The sequence below is a fragment of the Drosophila virilis genome, chromosome 4, assembly GCF_030788295.1.
Source record: "Drosophila virilis strain 15010-1051.87 chromosome 4, Dvir_AGI_RSII-ME, whole genome shotgun sequence".
In the NCBI taxonomy this organism is placed as follows: Eukaryota; Metazoa; Arthropoda; class Insecta; order Diptera; family Drosophilidae; genus Drosophila; species Drosophila virilis.
Window position 1 is genome coordinate 18,805,589 of NC_091546.1, and position 18,406 is coordinate 18,823,994.

The 18,406-nt window shown below is 40.5% G+C and overlaps 1 protein-coding gene and 1 long non-coding RNA gene across 5 annotated transcripts in view; one reads left to right on the forward strand and one right to left on the reverse strand.

The window, feature by feature from the left end:
* Nucleotides 1-1,018: 1,018 nt before the first annotated feature.
* LOC6628495 (chaoptin) overlaps nt 1,019-18,406 on the reverse strand; it is a 56,657-nt gene continuing 39,269 nt past the window's right edge. For 2 of the 4 annotated variants that reach the window (XM_015172716.2, XM_070209458.1), the window contains 5 exons: nt 18,238-18,382; nt 6,170-6,280; nt 2,383-5,653; nt 2,275-2,301; nt 1,019-1,948 (listed from right to left, as the gene is read on the reverse strand). In XM_015172716.2, the coding sequence (XP_015028202.1) occupies nt 1,772-1,948; nt 2,275-2,301; nt 2,383-5,653; nt 6,170-6,280; nt 18,238-18,382 (3,731 nt within the window). In that variant the 3' untranslated portion in view covers nt 1,019-1,771. Of the gene's footprint in view, nt 1,949-2,274; nt 2,302-2,382; nt 5,654-6,169; nt 6,281-9,456; nt 10,280-18,237; nt 18,383-18,406 lie in introns of those variants that run through there. The other 2 variants (XM_015172715.3, XM_002051454.3) reach the window with 2 other exon arrangements.
* LOC138911297 (uncharacterized) lies at nt 13,649-15,087 on the forward strand. The gene is made up of 3 exons (XR_011416796.1): nt 13,649-13,868; nt 13,942-14,177; nt 14,243-15,087. It is a non-coding gene; the product is annotated as an uncharacterized lncRNA (long non-coding RNA).

Consider the following 18,406-nt stretch of genomic DNA (forward strand, 5'->3'; position numbering starts at 1 on the left):
CTTGCTTAAAGGAATAAAAACAGTTATTTCATGACCAGCAGCAGTCGAACCCTTCATTCCGCACCACAAAATCGCGTGGGTCTGCGTTTCGGTTATTTTAATTAATTTATTCATTTGTTCTCTCAGTGAATAGTTTATTTAGTTCTTTTTGTTTAATATTATTATTATACTTGTGCATTTGCATCATCGTCGTGTAAACAACTACAATTAGTATCACGATTGTCATTGTTGTAACGAAAAAACACAACAAAAAGGTGATTTTATTTTGAAAAACAATTTACAAAAAAGAGTAGCAAAACAAAAAAAAAGTGGTTGGAAAATTGTGTTTGATAATTTATGCCATTTAATTGGTATTCATATTGTTGTCGCGTATGTGTGTGTGTGTGTGTGTGTGTGTGTGTGTGTGTGTGTGCACTTTGTAAATGTTTACGCTTTTCATTAGGTTTTATTAAATTTCTTTTGCCAAAACTGATATGTACTTATATGTGTGTTAAAAATTGACTGCCGCCAAAGTTCGTAAACCCATCCCTAGTAATCCTCGTATTTTTTATTTTTTTTTGTTTTTTTTTTAATTTATATTTTTAAGTGATAAGTGTGCAATGTGGCGCTTTTTTTCTACGTTCATTAAAAAACCATTGTAATTGCTATCCAATTGATCGTTCATATTCGTATCTTTAAATATTCATATAATTAGTTATATATTTTTAAATTATTTAATATAGATTTATTTATTCATAATTTACTTATTGGCCTTGTTGCTAAGTTGTATTCCATACTTGTATCTAGAATCGGTTCAGCTTTTAAAATTACTCATATATATATCATATATATACCTCATGTATACTATTATTAACAACTTAATTGTCTATTAAATCTATATATGCAAAAGTGTTTATTAACTACGCTCTAATTGTGAGTGTGTGTGTGTATGTATGTGTGTGAGTGTGTGTGGGTGTGTCTATAAATAAGTATGATGTTTGTGTCCTTGTCACCTATTAGGAATCAACATATATCCGCTTGTTTGTGTGTGTGTGTGTGTGTGTTAATGTGTTTGTGATTTTATGTAATCGATTGTATTAATTACCATTAAGTTGGCCAAGACTCAGCGCTAAGCGGACAGGGTGTGTAGCGTCTGCACTTAAATTACGTAATGGTCTTTTGATGGTAACTAAATAAATGATTATATGAAAAATAAGAAAAAAAAAAGAGTATCGCATAATAAACAATATAAATAATAATACGGAACAGCTGTGACCACTAATTAGTGTCGAAAATAGTTAACTGAATCATTCGCATGAAGTAATTAGCCAATATATTAAGTCCAAAAAAGGAATGAGTAAATGAATCATAATTTGAATAACAATTCCAACATTATTTATATTTATTGATAAGAAAATCTCCCGAACGCTTGGCGCTGAAAGACTGCGACAACGTGCCGCAGTCTTTTAAAGTCCTACTTTATATATGTGTGTACTTTCCGTAAATATATACTTGTACATATTAAATATGCATATATAAAACTTACACATTACGAGTGGACATAAACCGATTTGCTGTTTATTTTTTCTCTACCTTTTTTTTCGTTATTGTTTGGGTTCATTAGCTAATTCCAAGTGCTGCCAAAACTCTGGCTACGATTAGTACATACATATATATTTATATATATATATATATATTATGTTCAACTTTATATACAAATATCATACATATATATTATCGTTATCCAACAGGCATCTCAGTTGGCCAGTTGCATCAACTACTAGAGCCAACATCAAAGGGATATGGTGAACAGTGGAAGCGTTAACGCCGCCGCAAAGGATAGCAGAAAGATGCGCTGACCGGAGCTGCTCAAGGCGCTGGCCTGGCACAGCAGATCCTCGGGAAAAATCTCCAGTATGGGCAAATGGCGCCCCGATGTGGTATCGTGGCAGGTGTTGGCACGCGCACGCTGTTAAAAGAGGTAAGAAATTCAAGATGGAATTAAGCAAGCGTCTTAGATACATTTTCTTAGTAGATAGGTACAGAGTGCAGAGTATCTGTACGATAGGGAGTTATCAGTAAGATACAAAAGTATCTGAAAGATACTAAAGTGTCTGTGAGATACAATACAATAATCTAATCAGTAGATATTTTTGTATCTTTCATATATATTTCAGATATCTATTTATAGAGTGTAGAGTGTGTAACTATTGATAGATATATAGGATGATTTTTTTTTTAAATATTTCTTTGAGATAATTCTTAAATTATATAGAAACAATAAAAAAAGCTTACACGCATATCGGCAACCGATAGGGGTAGCTTTTGCAAAAATAAACCAAGATTAAAGAGAAAGAATGAGTAGTAGAATAAAAAAATAGTAATTAGCTTGTTTAGACGCACCTGCACCATACGCTTGAGGTCATCCTTTTGTATGACCTTGATCTGCGCCGATTCGCGCAGCCAGCGACGCAGCCAATGCCCGAACCAGACCAGACCGCACTCGCATTCGAGCGGATTGTGCGAGGTTATGAGGCCGCCCATAATGCTGCGCGTGCCCACCGCATCCCAGTAGCTCTTGTTGGGATAGAAGCTGTCGGCGGCCAATGCATTGATGCGATTATGCGAGATATCAATGGATAGGTGGGGCACCTCGCGCAGTGTATAGAATATGCCTGGCGGCAGATCCGAGATGCGCGTATGGGAGATCTTCACCTTCAGCCGCTGATTGCGTGAGAGTCCAGTGAAGACATCGGGTGATATGGTCTGCACATTGCTGCCGTACAGCTCCAGCAGCTGAAGCTTGGTATTGTTGGCCAGCTTGGCCAGCAGTTGACCCCCAATATTGGGCTCCAGGCAGTGTACGCGCAGCTCCTGCAGGCCGGGCAGACGGGCCACCAAATCGCCCAGATTTGCATGCGAGCTGGCATGGAGTTTTCGTAACGAGCGCAGCTTGGAGAAGGCCTGCGGATTGGCCACCTTAATATCCAGCAGATTCAGCTCTGACAGATGGCGCAAACTCAACAGATCGTGCAGAGTGATGCGACGTAGGGGATTGTGCGCCAGGTCCAGAACCCTCACAGAAGGTGGCAAATGCTCCACAGCGCAGCTGGCATTGATGAGCTTATTGTGTGAGATATTGACGTAGCGCAGATGCCGCAGTCCACTCAGCGGCGACAACTCCTGCAGATAATTGCCGCTGACGTCCAGGTAGGAGAGTAGCGGCAGCTTCAGCGTGGGCAGCACATAGAGACCCATGTGATGAAGGATTAGCTTGCGTACGCGCGGCGTGTGCACAAAGACCTCACGCAAATTGGTGGTTACTAACGGATTCTCGGACAGATCCAGATTGGTTAGATTGTTAAGGAAGCTAAAGGTGTTATCCGGCAGTATTGTGATGCGATTGCGAGCCAAACTTATGTCGTAGAGGAACTGTGAGTTGACAAACATGGAAGCGTCCAGATACTCCAGATTGTTGCGCGACATCTGAATGGATCTCAGTGTAAAGCCGATGTCCGTAAATGCCGGCACGGGCCAAACGCTCAGCTGATTGTCGGATATGTCCAGAAACTCCAGGCGCGTGTTCATGAACACCTCGCGCGGCAAAGCGCGCAATCGATTCGAGCAGATGCGCAGAATTCGCAGCTTGCGCAGATTCGAGAATTGCTCCACCTGCAGCTGATCCAGCTGATTGTGGCTGAGATCCAGCTCCTGCAGGCTGTTCAGACCCTGAAAGCTGCGGCGACGCAGCGAGCTGAGATTGTTGTGGGACAGATTCAGAATCTCCAGGAATTCCAAGTCCCCAAACGCGTGACTTTGCAGAGCGCCCAATGCGTTGTGTGCCAAATTGAGGAAGCGCAGCGTATTGGCCAGATTGGTAAAACTATCCGACTTGGCCACATGATTGTGACTGATGTCCAGCTGATATATATACATATAGCTGCTCAGTTCATCATCGAAGCTTGATATGTGATTGTGGCTAAGATTGAGGCGCAGCGGAGTTGTTGCATTCGAGACGTAGTGAAAGGACTTCAAGGATATGGCGCACAGCTGATTATGCATGAGATCCAGTGCAGCCAGATTGGGCAGCACGGTAAAAGCGGCATGGGATATGTTGCTCAATCGATTGTACGATAGATCTATATAGCGTAGGAACTCGAGATTGTGAAAGGCATGTCGGGCAATGCTGCGCAGACGATTCGACTGCAGATTCAGCGTCTGCAGGTCACCCAGATTGTGAAAGGTTTGCGGCTCCAGGCGCTCCAGAGCATTGTAGGAGAGCTCAATTTCCACCAGATGGCTGTGGGCATCCGGCAAGAAGAGTCCGCGCGGCAGTGCTTTCAGCTGATTGAAGCTCAGATTGATGTAGCTCAGTTCGCGCATTTGCGCAAACGACTCATTGGAAATGGTCTTCAGATTGTTATTGTCCAGGCCCAACCAAATCAGCTGTGAGAGCGGCAACAGGGCATCCAGCGGATCCAGAGACTCCAAGCTTCTGGCCGGAAACACAGCAAACGAGAGCTCCAGTATTTTCAGCGTATGCGAAACATTCTCAAAGACCAAAGGATGATGTATGGTTATATCATTAAAGCTCAGGCTAATCTCCTGTATTTGCTCCAGGCCCGCAAACGAGCCCAGATGCAGATGCGTTATCTTATTGTTCCGCAGCAGAATAGTCTGCAGGTTAGCGCCCCAACCGTCCACGGCAAAGATGCCCTCGGGTATATCAGCTATGGAGTTGTAGCCCATATTCAGATACGATAGCTGTGTGTAGTTCTTTAAGCCCAGAACGGGTATCATTGTAAAGTTATTTCCGCTCAGGCTCAAGACTTTCAAATTCTCCGTAAATGTGGGCAAATTGGTTAGCTGATCGATCTGATTGGAGGTGAGATACAAATATCTAAGGCGATGCAGTGTGGATATGGCCACCGGCACAGTGGTCAGATGATTGCGTTCCAAATCCAAGTATTCCAGCGTATCCGTCAGGCCCTCAAATGCAGCCGGATGCACACGGCTGATGGCATTGAAGGCCAGCACAAGATGCACAATGCCCGTGTCCTTAAAGACCTCTGCCGGCAGCTGCCCAACATAGTTCTGTTCCATGTTGAGCGCACGTATGTGCACGTCCGAGTAGTTCTGCTGAAAGTAATCCGATTCCAGGTGCTCAATGCAATTCTGGCCCAGATCTAGCTTCTCCAGATGCATGCGCAGCGTTCGCAACTGCAGCTCCTTCCACTGGACGCTGCGCAGCAGATTGTCCCGCAGACTGACAATACGCAGCTCCGGCAGCTGCTCGAACAGCTGATGCGGAAAGACGCTCAACAAATTGCTGGACAGATCCATGGTCACCAGTGAGCGCGGCAAATAGTTGGCCGCCACATGGGTTATGCGATTGTTGGACAAGTCCAGCCAAAGCAGCTTCTGCAGCTGCTCAAAGGGACGGCCGCCCGACCGATCCGCGCCAGGATTAGCTGCATGCAACGCATTGCTGCCGTCCGGCCGACTCTGCATCGCGGTCAAGCTGCTCGGCTGTGAGCTGTTATCGCCGGGACTGGCAAGCAAATCCTGTGCACCACCTGGCGCCACTTCTGTTATGTCATTCCCGGACAGATGCAGTGAACGCAACGTATCGTGCTGTGCCTCCCAGTTGCCCTCCAAGCTGCTTATGTGATTCCTAGCAACGAAACGAAAGAGAGACATCGTATTGAGCTAATGGGAATGTTATGGATCAGGGATCTAGCTAGCTTCGGGCGTACAACTCTTTCAATCTAACCAAACAAGGTTGTCCGAGATATATCTCAGATGTTCTTCAAGAATCTCTTAAGAAATTAGCTTGCTTATGCATTTTAACAATCCTTAGATACTTTCAGATAAAGCAAGGTTCGATTTTGCCAATATATTATTAGAAAATTTAAGCCATGTCCGTCTGTCTGTCCCTCTGCCCGCTCGTCCTTCCGTCTATCCGCTTGCCCGCTTGTATAACCTATAAGAGCTATGGAAACTGAAATTTCGACACATACATACATATAGTTTATATGGCATAATAGTAGCTGCCTAAACTAGATCAAAATTAGTATTAGATTGCTTTCAGTGGAACTAAATTTCTCTCTCTGTAGATTTCAGTACTCAATGGTGCCTCCCACTTGCCACGCCCAGTCGTGTCAACAGAAATTGGAGTCAATCCACTTACCGTTGCGCCACAAGTCGCGTCAGCGAGTGCAATCTCTGCAGTGCCTCCAGTGGCAGCTGCTGCATCTTGTTGCCCGAGATGTCCAGTGTCATCAGAGAGTACGTCATTGTGCTGTATGGGAAAAAGAGAGAGAGAGAGAGAGAGAAAGGAGAAAAGTGTTGGTTATCTATATGCAAGTTGATGTATTTGTGATATGTTTATAATGCTAAAAGTTTCGCTAGCCACGCCCACTGTCCAAGCGGCAAGCCCCTTCGCTTATTGAGGTGGCGCCTGCCTTTTGACATATTCAACACACAAGTCAGAAAACAAATATTTAAACTTAATTAACGCACCGCACACCCGACGCCGAGTCATGTGACCTGTCCCTTGACCCCTCCCCCCCCCTCCCCCCTCCATCTCTCACGCCAGGACAGCACCACACGGCATCCAGTTACCGCTGCACTCCATTAATAGTTACACATACACGCAGTACAAACAGTAAAGAAAGAGAGCGCGAGAAGAAGAGAGAGGCAGCAAGAGCGTAAAAGAGCGACCTCAATTATGAAAACCACGAGGCTTTGCCAACAGGCATCAGCCTCTGCCCAAAGCTGCGTCGCGTCGCTGCTTTAGTGCTGCGTGTTCTTGTTCTTCCTGCCCTTTCTTGTTCGTGTTATAGTTGTTGTTGTTGTTGTGCTTGTTGTTGTTGTTGTTGTTGCTGACAGGCTCTGCTGCTTATGCGACGAAGAATCAAACGCAAACCAAATTTTTGTGGCTCCTTTGGCGGCGCTCTTGTTCTCTCTCGCTCTAGGCGACTTCTTCACCTCCCCATTTCATCCTTTTTGCCCCGCGGCTCTTCTTGTTGGCGGCGGCTGCTTTTGGTTTGCGTTTTGGTTGCCATTTGCTGTTTGCCGGCAGTTCGCTGCTCTCCTCTTGTTGTTTCTGTTGTTTTACTTGTGGTCGCCCATTTAAGATGAATGAGTGTGTGTGTGTGTGTGTGTGTGGGTGTGTGTGTGTGTGTGTGTGGGTGTGTGTGTGCGTGAGTGCGTTTGTCATCAAAAGGCTCGAGCATGCATGTGTATGCGTGTGCATAAGCCGAGAGCAGTTCGAAAAAAAAGCGCTCCTCCATGCTGCCTCTAAGCCAGCCATGTCATTAAGCTACCCTCGCATCAGATTTTTTTGCTGTTGGCAGACTTTTTATTTAAATACATCTATGTATCATAAACGACCATCTTCAAATGTTGAATTATTTTGAATAAAAACTGTCTTTTTTTTCTTATCTATTTACAGGCACTTTAACTGTGGCAACCCTCGTGCATTGCTTTGTATTTAGTACATTCACATGCATTTACAACTGAACCTCAACATGCAAGAAACACGCAACGTAAGAAGCAGAGAAATCAACACATGCCACACACACACACACACCAATATACCAACACAAGCACGCACCACCACATGCCGTGTGTAAATAATTAATTACCGCATACAGAAAATTGTTCATAGGTCAGTGGAAATTTTTCGGAGAAAAACTCATAGGGATCTGAGCTACAAGCTGACCTAAAGGACATCAAAATGGAAATACAATTACTAAAAAGCAAATTTTTAAAAAGCACATTCTTATGAGAGTTTAGCTATTCCCGAACATTGTTATGTATTCTTGTAAAATTAACTGTAATGCTTAACCAAGTTAGTTAGCTGCACAACCAAGATAAGAGGACATTTATCTGTTAAGAAACTACACAAACAATCCCCCCAATTGACAATTTCGAAATTTTCAAGTCAAGATAACAGAAAATTTGTTATTATAGAAAATATGCAATAGCTCGGCTATATCCATACGGATCATAATGTCCTTCAGATATCCGATTTTCCTGATTTACCCAACTCAGAATTAAGAAAGAAATAGCAACGTCCTTTAGACAGACAAGTTAAAAGGACATTTGTTTGTACAGAAAATAAGCAATAGCTCGGACGTATCCTTGCGAATCCTAACAAGTAGTATGTCTAATTATTCCGTCGGAATACCAGTATCAAATGGCCGAAGGATGTTGAAATCGTCCTTATAGTTTAAGATATATAGCCAATACCTAAAAAGGACATGGAATATAAAATCGGCCATTGCTTGTCCATTCTTAGGACTATCTTGATGTCCTTTGGCCAACCTATGGTCCTCATTGTCAGTTACCAGAATGTGCTATGGATAGGACGAAAGTCCTTCAGACAGCCAAGATATTAGAACAAATATTTTTTTAATTAAGAAAGCCATAACTCGGCCATATCCTTACATATCCTGACAAGTCCTGTGTCAAACCAATCGTATGGCCAAGGACTATAATCTGGCCGAAGGACATTAAAATCGTCCTTGTGGTTTCCGATATATGGCTTCTTTTATAAAAAGGACATTTTATTTTTAGCCGTAACTCAGCCGAATCCTTAAGGATATCGAAAGGATATACATTTTATAACTCGTAGGGAACAGGACTATCGATTGGCATTCAAAGATTTTCATATTTCGACAAAAATTTTCACAAAAATTTTCATAGGGGTTTAGTCGCAAAATTGGCCAAAACCGAAAAAATTCGGGCTAACTTTTCCATTTGATGGCCTATCATGATGTCCTTTGGCCAGCAAATAGTCCTCGCCCTCCCATTCAAGAATATACAACCCAAAGGACGAAAGTCCTTCAGACAAAAAAGTTTTAAGGACAAATTTCTCAAAAGAAAATAGTCTCTAGCTCGGTCGTATCCTTGCATATCCTGGCGAGCTATGTGTCAAAAAAATTGTATTGACTAGGGCCACCATCTGGCCAAAGGATATCGAGATCGTCCTTGTAGTTTCAGAGATATCCCAATTTTACAGTAATTTTGTGTTTTCAGCCAATTTTCCTTGCGCCCGGGACTGAAATTTTACCAAGTCCATGATTCTTAGATAACCCCATAATTTTTTAATGCAGTTCGATGCAGGTGGATTCAACGATCCTAACGTGCCATGTCCTTTGAAAATCTGCAAGGATATGCCCGAGTTATGGCTATTTTTCTGCTCAAAATACTATTATATATTTTCATGACTTGCTCTATTTAAAAGTGTTTTTTTCTTTTCAGATTAACAAATTAAGGACTGCAATCTTTTCTAAGGACCTCCGCGAGCCTATTAGGACACTTTTTTCCAGGATAGGAGTTAAATTCATCCAGATATAGCAATTTTAAGTTAAAATAATAGAAAATATATAGTAAAATTACATAAAATCAAATATATTTGTTAATTTAAGCAGAAATAAATAAATATTTGTAAAAAATAAACAAACTTACGTTTTTTTACTTCCCAGGGCTATATGGTTTAAATTTAAATTAAAAAAATCAACGGTCGTTAAAAATCTGTTGCATACCCGAAAGGGCGTCCGTTGGCGAACGCTGGCTGACCAGATTTTTTCTAAAATTCGGCTGAAATACCAGGCAAACAGAAATGCCCAGAAGGTCGACAAAAGATTTCAGCGACCGAAAAATTTCATTGCATACCCGAAAGGGGCGCCGTCGTCGGCGGCGGGGTCTCGAATTTTTACCAAAATTCGGCTGAAATACCAGGCGAACAGAAATGCTCAGAAGGTCGACGAATCTCCGAATGAAAAATTTCGTTGCATACCCAAAAGGGCAAAAATGTAACTCATTTAGAATGAGTGCTGTTAGGCCACCGATAATGTTAAATGAGTAATGTTAAGTTATAGTTTATGTTAAATGAGTGCTGTAAATAGAACTTTTAATTAGCAGACGCAGCTACTGCTAATGTAAAAGGGGTGCTGTAAACGGGGTGTTTGGTAGCAGCTGCTGCTGCAGCTCATGTACAGGGTTGCTGAAACAAAATGCATGCATGTTTTTGGACCATTCCCAAGCGAATTTCGCAGGGATCTGGTCCTTTAGGTTCGCCAGGACTAAATCGATGGTATGATCTAACCAACGGTGTATAAGTCAACTAGGAACCAGTGAATGGGCGACTGAAAAAGCATAGACAGTTTTCGATAGCTTCCGCATTTAGAAAGTAATCGAGTTTTTTGGTTAACTAGGACTATATCCACGGTATGGTATGACCATGGATATGTAGGTCATCTAGGAACCATCTGTCTTAATCATGAGCACGAAAGATAAAGCTGAAAAAAAAATGAAGAATAAATTATTTTCTTTGCAAAACTTTAAAAGGCTCTAGCTCGGTTAAATGAAGTCCGATTTTGATTTTCTACAGAGTCTAATATAATATGACACAATATTGTTTTGCACATAAATAATAAGAATAATTGTTATTTAAAAAAAAATGATTTAGTTTTAATTATACCGATGACAATTTTGTCGTAGCGCAGACCTGTCTGATCTGTAGATAAAACATGCGCCACATTCTTACTCAGGCAGCAATTAACAGCTCGGCTCTGTGCAGAATCTGCAGCCCGTTAAACATATCAATTCACTCAAGCAATAAAATGAGCGCATACCAAATTGAGCAAGTCTTGCTTGGAGAGATAAGCAGCCAAAATTCGTCTGAGCGCGATGCATAAGCAGATAATAACCAAGCACATATACATATTCACATTTTATGGCATGCACTTGTTTGTGTGTGTATTGGCTTGCGCATTATCTGTTCATGTAAATGTTTGGTTGTCTGTGCGTTATCTAGCTCTGACTCGCGCTCAATCGAATTTGATGCCTGGCACCTTCTCAGCTTTCTGTGCGCCCAACTTTTTGTGCGCTCTGCGCACTCACAGCTGATTTCTGTTTAGTTTTGAGCCCAGTGGTAAATTGCACATTCAAGTAGGGCTTGAATTCTGCACAGCCGCAAGTGCTATATTGCTCGTTGGTTGATATAGATTTTAAATGTTGATAAAGAGCAATATTCTCTAGGTAAGTTTTTATAGTTTGTTTTTTTTTTTTTAAACTTGTATGGGCGATTTTGGCGTACTAAGACCTGCAGACTTAGCAATTAAAAACTTGCGGCTGTGCAAATTCGTGTGCATGTTTAACAGTGCAATTGATTGATGAGCTTAAACTAACAGAGAAATGAGTTGAGCGAGCGCGTCGCCGAGAGACAAATGGGCGCACAGAAAATTGAACAGGCCATCGATCACAAGAGAGAAGTTCTTGCTTGGACAGATAAACAACTAAAATTCGTGTGAGCACAATTTCAGGTAGAGAACGCACAAGCAAAATGAAACATACATACAAATAATTGCATGCATAGCGAATCGGCAGATGTGTATGTTTGTATATATGTATGTCTGCTTGTAGGCTAGACGAATTTTTGTTGTTGCTCAATTTTGCGCACTCGCAACTGAATTCTGTTTTAGTTTAATCCCAGTGGTAAATCGGACATTCTGCACAGCCAGCTTGTATTTGATTTGATGAAGGTTTGATCTAAAAAACATGTGTATACATTTCCAAAATATGGTGAACTATTCAAATTGTTCATGTGATATACGTATGTATGTAAATATTGCCAATTATTTTGTCAGTTAATTGGCGTCTACTATGAACTGTACTATATTGTCAGAATTTCTTTCAATAATGCTGCACATACAGCATGGATCACAATCTTAGACAACCAGCTGGCGACAACTTGCGACTGTGCATAAACTTATGCCTGCTTAATTGTGAAATTTACCACAGGGTCTAAGCTTACAGAGAACTAAGTTGCGAGTGCTCAAGGCAGAGAACACAAAATTGGCGCACATCAATTAGAGCAAGTCATGTCTGAAGCGATAAAAAACAAAAATTCGACTGAACGACAAGCAAAAGTAGATAATGCACAAACACACACATATATATATATATATATACAGATATGCATACATATATTCGGCGCTTCTGCATTATCTATGCATGCATATGTGTAGTTGCTTGTGCATTATCTGTCTTTCTCTCGCGCTCTTTCGAATTTTTATTGATGCGTTAAACAGTTGTTAAATGTTGGGCTATATTTTTAAGGGGGTGCCAATATAGGAAGATATACATACACACATTTTAAGTACCCGGTGGACCACTGAATCGAATGAAATGATAAAAGTCTTGTTACTTTAAATGTGACACTTGCAACGTTTTTTTTTTATAAATTTGGTCATTTTTTTATAATTTACTGTTCTCCTATTAATTTATATATTTTTTACTGTTTGTATTATTCACTGGGCCATTCAGTCGCAATCTTGCTGAATAAGTACTCATCACATTTTCACGCAACCAGCAGCCGACAGCTCGCGACTGTGCTCGTCTTAGGGTAAACTTTAGCACTGAGAACACACTTAAACAGAATTCAGTTGCGAGTGCGCAAAGTTGAGCAACAACAAAAATTCCTCCAAGCGCAAGGCAGCAGAATCCAAGGCACAAGCAGACATACATAAACACATACATACATGCATGTGTGTACTTCTGCGTATGTATGTGCAGTTGATTGTGTATTGTCTACCTTTGACTCGCGCTCGCTCTGCTTCAGTCCATTAGTCAATTGCACAGCCGCAATTTATGGGTGATGCGGTGAATATAAAGGGTTATATTAGAAAAAAAAGAACTATCTCTCGTGTAAAAACTGTGATAAGCAGATGGCAAATCTGCTGCGTAGAGTATTAGATCTGCTTAAATGTGAAATTTTCTGCTGGGCTTAACCTAACAGAAAGTTGAGAGTTGAGAGAGTTGAGAGTGCGCAAAGCGGAGAACAAATGGGCGCACAGAAAATTGAACAGGTCTAGTTCGGAGCAGAGAGCACGAGTCGAAGCAACTACACATCTGCATGCATAGATAATGCAAGGGCAGACACACTCACAAACAAGTATATCCAAAGTAATACAGTCGCCAATTTTAAATATGTATATGTATGTATGCTTATTATCTACCTACATACGCGTGCTCTGCGCACTCGCAACTGTATTCTATTTTAGTTTGACCCCAATGCCAAATTGAACATTTAAGCTGGGCTGACATTCGGCACAGCCGACTTATGCATATTTTATTGAAGATGGACTTTTAAATATATTGAAGTAAAATATGTAAAAATGTTTAAAAAATCTTCACTCTTAATTGCTCTCTGCGGGCAATGCAGTAAAATCTGCTCATTAAAAATGTATTACATTCTTACACAAGCAGCAGGCGACAACTTGCGGTTGTGCAGAGTATAAGATCTGGTTAATTGTGCAATTTATCAGCGGGGTTAAACTTACAGAGAATTTTAGCTGCGAGTGTGCAAAGTAGACGACAAAACTGGGCGCACAGATCTTAGAGCAAGTTACGTCTCGACTGAGCGCCAAGCATAGGCAGATAATGCACAAGCAGACATACATATACATGCACACATACATACATATATTTGGCGACTCTCTCCCCGCATGCACTTGTTTGTGCGTGTGTTCGTTTGCGCATTATCTACCCTTCTCTCGCGCTCTGTTGAATTTGTATTGCTGCTTTTGACTCCAAGCCAGAACTGCTTTTGTGATCCACGGCTTGCTCTAATTGCTGTATGCCCACTTTTTCTGCACTACTTTGACTCCAGTTGTCAATTGCACTGTTAAACAGGCGGACGATTGTGCAGAGGCGCAGTTTTAATTGCTGCCATGTGCTAAATTTGAGTGAGTCGAATTCGTCGGCAATGCAAAGAGGGATTATGTATGGTGCTGATTACATTTAAACAAGGTCGTATTTATACGGGATCAAACGGATGGAATATGCTGGCGCGAGTGAAGTTTATATCTGAAATGGTGACTATTGTTTTTTTTTAATATTCATGATGTTTGTGGTTTTCAATTATTTGCTTTCTTCTATTGCTTATAGCAGCGGGAAAAGAATTTATTCTACTATAATCAAAGCTTACGTCAGGCTCTTTGACATTGGGATAGATTTTAATGGAAGTTTCACAGAGATCGTTGAAAGTGTTAAGCGAAAATATTATTACACAAAAACGACAACTTTATATGCACAAAGCTGAACTATATATGGCTACGATCGGGAGCATGCTCTGTCGTTTGGTCTACATTATTATATTATATCAATTATGTTATAATATATAGGTATTATTATTGCTTTATATTATAGATGTGTTATGTTCTTAATCGAAATTTATATACTTTCATAGCACCAAAGATGAGCGCCAAGACACACAGCACGCCAAGAAGTCCATAGCCCACATACGACAACCAGGCGAGCAGCTGAGATTTATTGTCCGCGCCAATGGAATAGTCCCTTGCAACGCACTTGAACGATGAGGCTGCCCCGCCGCAGAATAACTGACAGGTGTCGGGCAGCACACGGCACTTGGTCCAATCGAAGCAGGGCTTTGTGTGATCGTCCGAACAGAAAGTTAGGCAGTTCGTTGGCCTTAGCAAAGGCCAGGAAGTATCATTGCGGAACCAGCACTGGCAGAGGTTTGTGCAGTTGGCCATTTCCAGTGGAAAGGCCTTATCAGCGGCCTGGCCTGTGCGCGTTATCAGGGCGAGTGTTGCCCAGAGCCCAATCATGTTAAAGATGTGAATTGTTTTATGTTCTTTGACCGTCGTCCAGCGCGTTCCATACTCAACTGAATGCGCAACCATTCAACTTCTTTCAGAAACTTCTGATATACCAGCGGGAGACTGAGTAATATTTATACTATATATTTAGTCGGCATGTGGGTCAACGTCATATCATTCCTTATGTTGCCTTTATGTGTACTCGATAGCATAGTTAAATAATCAAGAATTGCTCTCCATTCATGTTTAAGAAATTGTAATTGATATGTTTATTATTTATTTTAACTAATATGCTTCACCTTTAAATCTATCTTGTTTATTTTTTAAATCGTTGAATGAGACGCACGAAATAATACTTTTATATAGCAATGCCTCAAGACATTTTCATTCTTCAAATATAAGAATCATTTTTTTAAGTGTAGATTACATTTTCTAGCAAGCATTGTATTATTTTTATATATTTATGTGCATCATAGCAATATTTTTTATTTTTGAAGAACTCTTTTTAATATTAGAGTAATATGAAATTTATAATTGCATTAGTTAAATAATTATTATAATAATAATTAAATTTTTCTTAATATTAATGCAACATTTTCATTATTTTCAATTATTATTATAATAATATAACCTTTTGTATCATTTTACTGTATTATTATAGAATATTTTCTTTTTTTTTATATATTATATTAGATATAGATTATATAACTGTATCTCATATATATGTATTATATAAAATATTATTTATTAAACATTGTAGTTTTAAAAACGATTTTATTACTATATTACTGATTTAATTCGAATTATATATTATAATTATTAGCATTATTAGAATTTAATATTAGCTATTGTTCTTATAACTATTTCATTTTCTACTATTGTCATTTTTGCTGTATAATTATTAAATATTCTTTATTAAATTTTATAGTTATATTATTTATTTCATATTATTGATTTTATAATTATATTTATATGATAATAAATAATTGAAGTTATTCGAATTTGATATTTGTTACTTTCATTTGAACTTTAAAATTCATATGAAGCTCTCTATTTTTTTTTTACGAAGAATAAATTAAGCCTCATTTAAAATAAATTAATTCTTTCTGGTCTGGAGTGTGAATAGATATAATAAATACATTAAAATCATGTGTGTGTGTGTGTCTTCTATTATTTATAGATTACTCTCTGCTGTGCTTATTATGCCAGCATATTTCCATCATAATTTTTTAGGTTGGGCTCAGTTTTTGAACTAACTTTTTGATTAACATACGACACAGCCGTGAATGGGCCAGAGCGAGCGAGGGAGAGGACGAGGGGAGGATAGCGAGAGCATTGGTAATAGGCAGCTGGCGGGGGTAGTTCGGATTGCTTGGGGTAATTTTAGCCACATTTTGCCAGGTTTGTGCACATTAATTAGTTTGATTTAAGTTGAGATGCGGCCTGTTAATGACGAGCGAGTTTGTGTCTATTTGCCAGCTCTGCCCGCTCCGCAGCCAACGCTGTCCCACGTTATCTGTTTACTTGTGTTTGGGTTGGGTGAGGGGCAAGTGGGCGTGCGGTGAGGGAGGGGGCTTTAAAAACTGCGCAAACTGTTAACGTGCGTCCATTTAACTTTGCCAAATGTAAGGCGCAGCGGGTTGGGGATGCGGTTGCTGGTTTGCGGCGAGCGGGTTGCTAGGCGAAAGGGGGAAGAGGGGAGGCGTAGGGCATGGGGTATGGGGGCGGTGACTGGTTTGGGTTCTTTGTGCTCGTTAAAAAATTTTCGCGTTTCATTTCATGCCGCCCAACAACAAGAAAACCCAACAACTGCCAAATGCGGTCGAGTGGTAAAGAGAACCCAAAGAGACGGAGTGAGGGCGACGGTGGGGGAGTGAGGGACTGAGAGCGGGTAATGGTTCACACACAGTCACATGTTTGATATGATGTGTGTTGTGCGGGAGCACAAAAAAGCTGACGAAATATGTGCATGTATGTATGCATGTATGTATGCATGTATGTATGCATGTATGTATGCATGAATGTAGTGTGCGCTTTACAACAGAACATGCATATTTCGAGTCCGAGTTTTTAACTCGCTCTTGGTTTATGGTCCTGCGTAGGGTATTTTAGTTGTCGAAACTACGTAATGCCAGCAAGGACGAACAATGTATACGCTAAACAATCCGAAATTTACAACGTAAGTAAATATATATATATTTTTTGACTTGATGCCTTTTTAGGTATTAAGAGCCTTTTATGGGTTATGGCTAGGTTTCTCTTTAGCCTTGGATTATTTAAGTTTCTAAAAAGTTATTAATATCTTAATTAATATTTAGGTAAGAGACTGAGCGAGGAAGGGAAGGATATAGAGAAAGATAGTCTATATAGCGTTTATTCCACTAATTATCCGCTTTATTTTTGGGATTTCATAAAAATTCTTCTTGCTCCCTCTCTATATCCTGCTCTCTGTTCCTTTATTTTTTACTTTTTCTCTCTTTCTCTTTCTCTCACGCTCGCTCGCCATCTCTTTTTTTACATTATCTCTCTCTCTCTCTCGCACGCGCCTTCTCTGCGTAACATGTATTATATAAGAGATATATTTATTTATCATATTGAGAAGCGCGTCAGCATACTTTGCCAAATAAAATATTACTCTAAAATAGTTAATATAAAGCTGCATGTAAATTATAAATGCTTTGGGGGCGTCATAAAAAATGATCAGATTTTGGCCAAGATAGAAGTTATTTAAACTGATAATGTCTATGGTTTTACCAGAGTATTAAATTGCCGTTTTAGTGTGTTTAATTTTTGTACTCCTTTTTTTTGTTGCTTTATATGTGCTTTTTTCTTTTTTTTTTTGTGATTATTTACACTCAAACAAATAGCGCTTGAAAGTTTTTCTTTTGCCCCGCAGTTTGTCTGAATGAGATTGTGTGTGTGTGTGTGTGCCTGTGAGTGTGTGTAAGTGTGTGTGTATGTGTGTTCTTGTGTATTCGGCATGTGAGTTTGCATTTGCTGCCTGCATTTGCAGCCTGAGTGCGCAATGAAACACACCCAAACATCGCACACGCTGCACTGCCCAACTTGCCCCCCCCCCCCCCCCCCCCCCGCTATGCACCACCCTGTTGCTAGTCGTTTGTTAAACTTAATTTTACGCCTTTTTTACAACTTGCAGTTATATGTTGTAAAATATAAATGTGTGTGTGTAAGCACTTGCACTACAAACACATAAACAAACGCACACACACACACATACACACACACACACACACAGACACACTCACACAAAAATGCCAAAAAAAAAAAAAAGAAAAAGCCGTAAAAAACTGACGCACGCGGGCCATATAAATAGGCCTGGAAAACTGTCGCATCATCAGAACATATGAAATGTATATGTATACGTACATGTGTGCGTGTGTGTGTGTGTGTGTGTGCGTGCGCGTGTGTGTTTTGCGTGTGTTTTTATGAGGCAGAGTGCATCATCATGGCTCAGCACTTAGGTCGTGATAACCCTAATCGCAAATGCCAGTACACGTAGTCCTCAGTCCCCTAGCTGCAGCTAGTTGTCCCCTGCCTCCTGCCCCATGCCCCCTGCCCCTTGCCAACCCCATCACTGGTGTTGACCTCCACACACACTCACCTGAAACTGCGCTCGGATATGTCCTGCAGCTCATTGTCGATTAACTTCAGTGTCTTCAGACGCAGTCCCTGAAATGTTTCATCGTCGACGCTCTGCAGATGCGTATTGGACATTTCGATGTAGCGCACGCTGCTGTGTATGAACTCTATGAAAGAGAAAGAGAGAGTGA